The following is a 10221-nucleotide window of genomic DNA, read 5'->3' as shown; positions in this document are numbered from 1 at the left end:
AAAAACTTTCAGCGTGTGACTTAACGTGACATCACTACGTGTCCATATGCAAACACCATTTTGTTGCTTTTATAGTAGCAGCATAATGAATTCAAATATCGAATTACATTCTCCATTTACTGTAACATCTTACAAAATGTAGTGAGGAAAAACAAAACACTCAAACTCGACGCTGACTTGTGAACGTGCCCGTGTTGCCACGGAAACCTCATTTGTCCACTTATTTATCCTGGTTTGTTTATTGTAATTTAACAAGTGTACCTAAACATTGTACAACAACAGAAGGTGACATTAATAAGCAGTCAAATGCTCAAATTGATCCCAAATGATGACATCCAGAAAATCCAAACAGGACGTGGCATTCATTTCAGCTCGGCGACGTCATGACTCACGTACGTCACGTCACACCTCCGTCGACGTCATGTTTCGTAGGTTTCTGCTAGATGTCATCCTAGGTCACGTGGAAGTGATCTGGTCACACCTGATGAGCATCTTTCATCTTGCACAAACGTCACGTGTTGGCATGGTAACAGCCATCTTTGCGGGGGGCGTGGCCTAGTATTTCTTGAGACGCTCAGACTGCCGGCAAGCTCCACCGCAGCCGATTGCAGGTTTTTTTGCAAGTTGATACCTTGAAATTTCAAGACTGCTGGCCACCAGGTATCGCTCGCTAATCGCCCATCTTTAAGTTTTTTATTTTCATTTGCAAACAAAAAATAAAAAAATACTCATCTGATCATGTGACTGCTTTATTTCAAGTCTTAAAAATCAAAAGTTAGAGCAACCATGTGAGGGAACCGGCACATCGGACAAGAAGCCTCCAAATTCCAAATGTTTTTTGACAGGCCGTCTTCACACCCCATCTCACATACGCTTATTTGCATTTTCCAAAAATAGCACCAAAAAAAGTTGTGATTTCAATTGAGTGTCAACAATGATTTGCACGCAACTCAACGAGGGACGTACGAGCATCAGTAACGTGAAGCTTGACACGTCCAACGTCGGACTTGAAGCCGTCGGATGTCGCGCGCGTCCTCAGAGGTGTCGTTGGAGGACGAGGTCGACGGCGGCCTCCACGTCGTCCAGCACGAAGGCGGGCTCCAGCAGGCCCGCCTCGGCGCTCATGTCGCGGTGGCTGTGCAGGAAGACCACGTGGTCGTCCCGGGCCCGCGCCGGCGCCGGCTTGTAGACGCCCGTGCATACCTGGGGCCGCACAGGACACGCGCCGGCGTCAAAGCACGCCTTTTGCCATACACCGCCAGCGCCTCACTGATCTGTGTATATGACTGGATAGCCAAGACTTTTGGGGTCGCTCAAATGTGGGAGGGGCTACACACATTTGTCACATGACATTTGTGATGTGATCGATGTAAACTGTAATGTGTCCGAAAGGAAAAAAAAAATAAATGAATAAACATTTAGCAGCCGCCAGCCATGGCATCATCATTAAGTGCGCCCTCCAGTGGGAACACTGAGCAACAGCGCTCCCGTTTTTTTTTTTCCCCTACAAGTAGATTGCTTGTTTTTGAAATTCGATCGGACGGGCTCGGCCAATCAGAAGCTCCGCCACCTACCAGGACGGATCGGCAGCTCGCGGCGGCCGATGTCGTCTCGTCGGCGGTCTGACTCGCCGTTTCCTGGCCCGGCGTCCCGGCGGGGGCGTCGCCACGGTGCTGCTGAGCCAGGTAGCGATTGTAAAGGTTGGCGCCGTAAACGTCCGTCATCGGGTTGTCGCTGGTGAGAAAAAAAAACGCAAACTCGCTCAACCTTTGCATCCTTTTGCCACGTTTGCGTTATTATAAGCGTGTTTATGTTGAGGACAAGCTGATGTGATTTTTTCATGTTTATGAAGTGAAATGTGTCGACCTTGCTTGAAAGTGTCTCGGAAGCGAGCGGCGGTCGCGCTTACCCGACGGCGTAGATGGTTCGGACTTGGCGGTCGCGGTGGCGGGCGAGCGCGCGCTCGGCGAAGCGGTAGGTGAGCAGGCTGGGCTTCCCCAGCAGCGCCCGGTAGCTCAGCTCGCGGCCCGTCAACTTCTTGTACGCCGACTCCAAGCACAGCAGGAACATGCCGTGGCCAAAACTGCACACGCCAGCACATCACGTCAAGTCACGGGAAGGAACGCAAGCGAACCGATCAAAAGAGCGAGTTTGCCGGTTACCGCGGCGACGGCGCCTCGGCCATCCACAGCAGGTCCGTGTTGCAGGCCAGCACGGGCAGCTGCTCCGGCGACCAATCGTACGCGTCCGCCGGCCGGCCGTTGGTCAGCAGCACGTCCACCAGCAGCTGAAGATTGGTCTCCCAGCGCACCGGCTCGCCAAACAGCAGCACGGCTGCCGGCGCCAAGGCAAACGGTCACGTCCGGTCGGCCGGCGGCGAGATGGCGTGCGGGTGCTCGCTCGTACCTTCAATTTGGGGGATCTTGTGCCCGACGACCTTGGACTGCAAGACAAAAAAAAAAAAAAAAAAAGTTGGATGAAAGTGAGCAACAACTGACTCTATATGTGACTGGATAGCCCATAGGCCAAGACTTTTGCGGTCGTGAGGCGGCCATATTGCTCCTCCCAAGAAACGTTTCTCGCCATACGATCCGATACATTTACAGGATCCAAACTGGAGAACATTTGAGACAGTGCGTAGTAGAAACATTTTACATGTGTTAAACATAAGAGCACTTCAGACATTTTACAACTTGCCTTAAATGCTTCATGATGTTTATATTTTGTTTATGAAAGAATTCTAACTGTAATTCAACAACAAAAGATGCCTCTGCCAAATCTAATATTGAGGTCTAAGAAACTGAGCCATAAAAGAAAAAAAGGGGTCTTCAAAATAGCACATAAGCATCTACTTATTTTTTTTTACTCGTTAAAAATAGTGACCACCGCGCCATAAACCCCTTACACTTATACAAAGTGCCTGCAAGCTGTATATGTCTCAACTGTACATGTATAGTTAATAGTCTTCTTGTGAGGTGGGAGGAGCAAGATGGCCGCCCTGTGACCGTGTCGTGCAATTTGGCGGCGGCGGCGGCGGCGTACGCACGGCTGCTTGAGGCGTCCTGTTGTGGTCCACCATGTCCAGCAGGGGGTGCTGTTCTCGAAGCTGCTCCATGCTCACCACCTTCTTGAAGCCCAGACTGACTCGCGCGGGTCAAGGGAGCGCTCGAGTGCAAATTACGACTGAGGCGAGGCGAGGAAGGATACGTGCGCGCGATGTCCGTGATGGGCCCCTGGCCGGACACCAGCACGCATTTGTCGTGGAAGGCGGTCAACGTTTGCAGAGGACTGTACGACAAAACCACTTGATCGGGACTGATCTGCGAAGAACGCGTCACAAGGCGCGTCACGCGACGCGAGCATAAACCCCGCCCCCCAGCCCACCCCCCCGAGGGCCCACACCTGCACGTCGAGCAGCGACGACAGCTGCTGCGCCTTGCGCTCGGGCCGGCAACTGGCGGCGTTGGTGACGAAGACGACGGGCAGCCGGAAGTCGCCGCGGCCGTCCAGCAGCTTCCGGAAGGCCCGGCGCGCCGCCGGGATGACGGCGCCGCCGCGCACCAGCACGCCGTCCACGTCCAGCAGGATGCCCGCCTCGCTCCGCCCATGTTGCTGACGTCACGTCAGAAAAGTGACACGCCCGTCGAGGCCGCTCACAACTCCTCCCCCAAAAACAATTCGCGCCGACGGACGAGTTGAAAAGCGCCAACGGATCCGCTTTCAAATCGCATCAGCGGACAAAAGCAGACCCGACTAGTCGCCTTCTTGTCCTCCATCAATTTGCTTTGTCAAATTTTCTCAAAAACGCGAATGTTCATTTCGTCAAGCAAAACCAAACAAAAATCGAATTTTGTCGACACACATTTTTCACCAGACTACTATTAATAAACAAGAACGGGACTAAATCAGTACCAGTGTTGATTTTGACAAGTTATTTTGTTTTAATTATAGTCTTTGGACTAAAATGAATGAAAGTTTTAGCTATAATTTAACATCTGACTTCGTTACTTCTTACTAATCCTTTTGAACATGTATTTTTAGTTTATTTTTCTCTTTTTTAATGACAACTTGTATTTTATACTTGTGATGTGTTTATATGTTCAACCCATTCAATTTGATTGTATTTTAGTTTGAATTCAATTTTAGTAGACAAAGAGCAATTTTATTTTTATGTTTAGTCAATATTCAGCATACATTTCAACTTTTATACATAAAATTATAACACCTATGTTAAACTGACAATAATATAACTTAAAGGGATACTTGACTTATTGAGCCATTTTCAGCAGTAAAAAGTGAATACTTTTTTTTTTAGAATTGTGATAACTTCATTTTTCATGTACAATTAATACCTTTAAAAACTGTTGACTGATGATGACATCACCTGTCCTAACGACCAATCATGGCTCAGTTTACTGAGCAAACCCAGAAAACAGGTGAGCCATGATTGGTTGTTACCTACTTCCTCAGCACAGGTGATGTCATCATCAGTCGACAGCAAGTGGAAAAAATACTTTTTAAAGGGTATTAATTGTACATGAAAAATAATGAGGTTATCAAATTCATTCCCGAAAAAATATTAACTTTTCACCGCTGAAAATTGTTCAATGAGTCAAATATCCGTTTAAAAGTTTTCACCTAAATTTAAAAAAAAGAAAGAAAAAAAAGTGCAGAATTGCTTGAGTTTACAGGACTGCCTCAGAAAATTTGAATAGCAATATCAAAACAATAAAAGGCTTGTAATATTTCAGTTGGTTTGTAATGAATCCATAATGTATTGCATTTTTGCTTATTGAATTGCATTACAGAAAATAATGGACGTTGTCACAATATTCTAATTTTCTGAGACAGTCCTGTAATCTTACAGCTGCACAATGAAAAATTTATTTACATGAAATCATATTTTTTTCCCCTCTTTTTCTCTTATTTCTTTTCTGTTCATATTATGAAACTACAGTATAAATTGATTTTCCTGTGTTCAACTGTTAATTGTTGCCTGAAATAAGGCTGAAAATGACAAACGAAGACTCGATCACGCACTGACCTGCCGAGCGTTGGCGTAGCGCGTCGCCGTCCTGATTGCATGCTGCATGCGCGCGCACCACATGACGACGACGATGACGATGAAGAGCACGAGCGTCTACCGCTTGCTCTTCTTAAACGAGTGCCGCTGAGTGACATCACCTCCGGGGGGGGCGGGGCTAGGGCACAGCAGCCAATTGGGGCGTAGCGGGGCCCGACGGTCGCGTTTCCCGCTCACCCGCGTTAGCATGTAGCTCATGACGACGGCTAATTGCTAACGTGATGAGCTAAACGCTAATCGTAGCGTCGCTCGGGGCAGACAAAGGGCCCGCTTGTGCGCGTGATTGGACGCTGCTGACTCGGGTTAGGTCGCCGTCACATGCTGCGGCATGCTGCGACCAATCAAGCGCATTCCACACACGGGACACTTTGTGAGTGCTTTTTTTCTTGCCCTTTGCTTTCATTACATTGTTGCTGGAGATAAAAGGACATTTATCATCGCATTCTTTTGGAAAAGGTGAAAGAAAGACAAGAGTCAACTTCCAATCGCATCGAAAATGTGCCTCAGCCAGACTCGGGTTTGACGACGGCAATTTTTTGGCGAAAATAATGTGAAAACGCTGCAGAGTCATCAGCGAATGGATTCAAATGAGGCGGCCTGAGTGAATGGCAATGCAAGATGGCCGCCGGTGGCTTCAATTCTCACAACAAGCAACTAGCAAGCTCTGTCGTTAGCCCCCCCCATAAAAAAAACAAAAAAAAAAAACGGATTTGTTACCACCTGAGCAACTGCGCGGTCATTTTCAGTGGACAACAAGTAGCAAAATGGCCGCCACCCATTGATGGATCAAAATGGCTGCATGCCGACGCTTACTGTAAAATGTTTTGGGTTTTTTTTGTTTTGCAAGAAAAAAAGATCCCAATTTCGAGACTGTAAATGTATCGGATCTGCGATCAATCACGTCGTCACTGAGCGGGCAGCAGGCCACCACCGACTTTTATTGAAAAAACATAAGTAAAAAAAAAAAGCTGGACAAATGAAGGCGGTCGCCATAGCGACGACAGCGGCAACGAGCGCGCGTGTGCGTGTGCGTGCGTACGTCACAGTCCCAGCAGCGTTCGGGCTTCCTGACTTTGTTGCTGCAGACTTTCGCTGGCGTAACGTTGCAACAGTTCCATCTTCTTGCGGCGGAGCAGCGCCTCCTCCACCTGACGCACACGCACAATCAATGCCAGGACACACACACACACACACAACAGGTGCGTGCGCGTGTGTCCACATCACCTCTTTCTGCGAGGGAACGGGCACGTGTGCGAAGAAGGCCACACCCCCTTCGTCTTCCTCCACATTTTCTTGCGCCTGCTCGTCGTCGTCGGCCTGCACAAAGCGCACACAAAACAATAGTCGTGCTCGACATGGCCAGCAGGGGGCGTCGGTGATGATGTCGCATTGTGAGCAGTTGGAAGCGGACCTGCAGGTTGCCGAGCGAGTAGATGCTGGGCTCGTCGTCGTCGTCTTCCTCTCGGGACGTTTTTTGCTCTCCCGATGGAAAACATTCGCGATCCGTCCTCCATTTGTGAACCGCCTCGCACATCGCTACACACGCGCACACAACGTAAATTGACTTTTCCCCACTTTGGTCGCAATATTTGGCAGAACAAAACGTGAACATCAATCTGACAATTTAGCAGCAAAAACAAATCAATGAAATCAACAAACTTGACAAGAGATTTTTTTGGTCATCTTTGTTGTGTGTATGAATGTGAAAAAATAACAATAAAATGAAGATTTGAAAGTGAATTGACTGATTTTAAGTCTAATTTGATATTAGGCGGAATAAGGACATTTGAAAATGTGTCACACAGAAGTGACATCATTGAGAAGCAGCCAATAGAAAAGCACATTCATGTAATGTATTAAAAAAAACAAAAAAAACCTGAAAACTAATTAAAACTATCTACATTTAATAAATTTTTTTTTTATTTTTTTTTTTATGTTGGGCACAAGTAATACACGTTAAAAAAAAAAAAAAAAAAAAAAAAAAACTAACAAAAAACTAAAACTAAGCATTTATTCAATAACTAAAACTAATAAAAACTAACCTGAAACGACCCTGAAAACTAAACAACTAAATTTAGTGACATTTTTTTTAATGTTGTGCACAATACACATTTTTTAAAAACAAAAACTATTGCATATTAATTTATTAAATAACTAAAACTAATAAAAACTATCCTGAAACTACCCTAAAAACTAACTAAATTGATTTAATTAAATTTTTTTCGTTAAATATTGTGTACAAGTAATACACACTTTTTTTTAAAAATGCAAACTAAACTGAAACGAAGCATTGATTAAATAACTCAAACTAATAAAAACTAACAGAACCACCCTGAAAAACTCCATTTAAAAAACAAAACTCAAATTCCAAAACTAGTAACGGTGACGTGCGCGTGCGCGTGTGCGTGCGTGGCGCCACCTCGCTTCTCGTGCTGCATCTCGAGCGGGACGAGGACGCCGTCGTCTTCGTCCCGGTATCCGTAGTACTCGGCGTCCACGTCCTTCATCAGCTCGCCGCGAGTCTTGCGCAGGTCGGGGGCGGCTGCCCGTCGGACACGCGCACACACATTCGCACGCGCGCATTAAAAAAAAATGAGCCTTTGGGCGGGAGGTCACGTGACCCGCCGACAATCGCCGTTAGCGTGTTAGCATGTTAGCACTTACGCTCTTTCTCGAAGAGTTCTCGCACGCCGGGCAGATCTCGCGCCGCCCCGAAGTATTTGTAGCCGCGATTGCCGGGGACCTCGCGACCCTCGTGGTCCAGCATCCGGGGCCCGAAGCGCTGAAACACGCACACAAATGATTGACGGCACCGGCGCCGACCGCTGGCCGGCCGGACGGACGGACGAACGGACGGACCTTGTAGTCGGAGCCTCCCAGTTCCCGTATGCGATATTCCCAGTGACGTTTCTCCCTCAGCAGTTTGTTGATCTCGTCGTTCAGATCTCGAATCTTGAACTCGCCCAGACCGGCTGCAAACACGCACACGCGATCAGACAGGCGGGTCAGACAAACGGACAGACACCGCTTGGGCGTGGATGCACCATTTTGAATCTGGGCCACTTTTTTGGAAACCTCGCTGATGATCTGAAAGACACGCACGCACGTTTTGGTCAAGATGTCACCTGTGTGCACTGACCTGTATCTATGATTGGATAGCCAATAGCCCGAAAGCGCCAGTGCAAGCCGCTGGAAGTCGCCGGGCGGCCATCTTGCTACTCCCATCTCAGACTACTGTATAAAACTATACGGCATACGTACAGATGAGACGTATACAGCTCGGAGGCAGTTACAATAAGTTCCAAAGGCGGGGTGGTCACTTTTTTAACTACTAAAAATAAATTAATAATAATAATAATAATAATAATAATAAGTAGCCGGTATGTGCTGCTTTGAAGACCCCCTTTTTCTTTTATTGCTCAGTTCCTTAGATGCTAATATTAGATTTGGAACAGGCATCTTTTGTTGAATTAGTTATAATTCTTTAATTTAAAAAAAAATTAATTATATGTTTCCGCCTGTATTAAACATTAACTCATTTGCTCCCAAAAATGCATTAATACGTTCTATTTGAAATGTTTTAAGTATCCCAAAGACATACTTATACGTTTTTATGTTTTTTTTTTTTTTTTTTTTATGCAGCCTCTAGCGGGTGAAGCAATGGTAGTATTGACACAAACGGCCAGCAGGTGGCAGCAGAGTATAAGAGATCAACCAGGGCCATGTTGAAAAAAAGCTCAACTGCTCACAATTCTAAATAGATGTGTGAATAATGATGAAACTTAGCTATATTCTAATGCTAATTGCTGCAAAACAGAAACAGATAGAAATATACTTTTTTTTTTCCTGATCAAAGAAGAGACGCTAATCTTTCTTTTGGTAGGTTCCATGTTTTTTTTTTGTTTTTTTAGCAATAGAAAACAATATTTTGTGGGCCTTGCAAAATCAATCAAAATCCAGTAAAACAGCCAGGAGTGCAGGGGATTGCAATATGGCCGTCTTGGCCTATCGGCTATCCAGTCATATATAGATCAGTGGTTGCGTGCCAGTCTGCGAGCGACACCAACCTGCCTCCTCCACTTCTCAGCTTTGGGAAGATCGTTGCACTCGGATGCCAGGAAAGGTCGCCGCTCCTGCGCACACGCACGGAAATCAGGAAAAACAAACAAACAAAACAACCAAATCGTCAAAAGTGCAGTGGAAAGATGCCAGTAAGTTCGGACCTTGACTTTTCCTTCGTCCAGCTGAGCTTGCCGGAAGCGAGCCAAGGCCGTCCTGAAACAAACAAACAAAAAAAACTTGACTCATAATTCCAAATTTACTTGTTTGGTTTTTTTTGCAATTTGCGCACGTCTTTATTGTGACACGATTATCGTATCGATGGTTGCAGCTTTGCCACTCTGCATTATTTGCAGTATATTGATCAGTATAACAGTCCTCATTGAAATTGGACAATTCCGGTCCGAGTGCCAGCACAATCACATGATGGCTCATCAATCGACGACTCGCTCTCTGTACTTGCAACTTCTCTCGTATGATTTTGTTTGCTGGCGTCGGCGAGTGGCTCCAACTACTGTTCGGATACTTGTTTGTTTTTGTGAATGAGTTGGCCAATAAAGAGGATTGTGATTCTGACAACACGTCAGTCCTGCTTGTGTGTGTGCGTGTACTCACATGGCTTTCTCAGCATTTCGAGCCTGTGAAAGACACAAACATATTTCAAATGTTTCAAATGACCAACAATATTTTCATTTGCTCAAATTCAAAGTGCTCATTTAAACTGGAGGGGAAAATAACTCGTCGTCCATAACGTCGCTCGCTTGCCAACAGCGCGATGCTAGCGGCGGGTTAGCTTCAGGCTTCTACATCATATTTGTACTACTTAAAGCATTGAAATGTTTATAAGCAGGTAGTGGAGATTGGATGGAGTTCTTACCATCGCCGCTGTAGACTTTTGGAGGCTAACGAAGAGCTAATTCGGCGACTTCTCTTCTGCTTGCGCTCAAACAAGACGTCCAAAACACGCCGACAAAAGACAGGAAGTGCCGAGCGCAACTTCCGCTACTTCCGGATTCATGACGTCTTTCGAACAGAAATGTCATTTGATAATATCCATGCAATAATTATTTAAAAAGATA

General features: G+C 46.1%; 2 protein-coding genes across 3 annotated transcripts; both read right to left on the bottom strand.

Moving 5' to 3' along the window:
* Positions 1 to 733: 733 nt before the first annotated feature.
* Positions 734 to 6613, bottom strand: LOC144024060 (haloacid dehalogenase-like hydrolase domain-containing 5). Of its 2 annotated transcripts, XM_077530106.1 has the most exons (11): positions 6495 to 6613; positions 6308 to 6400; positions 6123 to 6231; positions 3403 to 3609; positions 3208 to 3320; positions 3047 to 3140; positions 2407 to 2443; positions 2163 to 2334; positions 1910 to 2083; positions 1575 to 1734; positions 734 to 1203 (listed from the first exon to the last, which is right to left on the bottom strand). In XM_077530106.1, exons 2-11 carry the CDS (start codon positions 6370 to 6372, stop codon positions 1036 to 1038), a joined length of 1299 nt encoding a protein of 432 aa, XP_077386232.1. In that variant the 5' UTR covers positions 6373 to 6400; positions 6495 to 6613; the 3' UTR covers positions 734 to 1035. The 2 variants fall into 2 exon arrangements, with proteins under 2 accessions (XP_077386232.1, XP_077386233.1); XM_077530107.1 differs by lacking the exons at positions 6308 to 6400; positions 6495 to 6613 and having other exon boundaries at positions 3403 to 3612; positions 5045 to 6128.
* An 830-nt stretch (positions 6614 to 7443) lies between these two features.
* Positions 7444 to 10160, bottom strand: isy1 (ISY1 spliceosome associated protein). The gene is made up of 7 exons (XM_077529309.1): positions 10149 to 10160; positions 9758 to 9780; positions 9307 to 9358; positions 9151 to 9216; positions 7943 to 8170; positions 7748 to 7865; positions 7444 to 7625 (listed from the first exon to the last, which is right to left on the bottom strand). The coding sequence occupies exons 1-7, from the start codon at positions 10158 to 10160 to the stop codon at positions 7444 to 7446; spliced, it is 681 nt and encodes a 226-aa protein (XP_077385435.1).
* Positions 10161 to 10221: the final 61 nt, after the last annotated feature.

This window comes from Festucalex cinctus, chromosome 8, assembly GCF_051991245.1.
Source record: "Festucalex cinctus isolate MCC-2025b chromosome 8, RoL_Fcin_1.0, whole genome shotgun sequence".
NCBI lineage: Eukaryota > Metazoa > Chordata > Actinopteri > Syngnathiformes > Syngnathidae > Festucalex > Festucalex cinctus.
The sequence above is the reverse complement of the archived record's forward strand: the minus strand, read 5'-3'. Positions and strand labels throughout refer to the sequence as shown.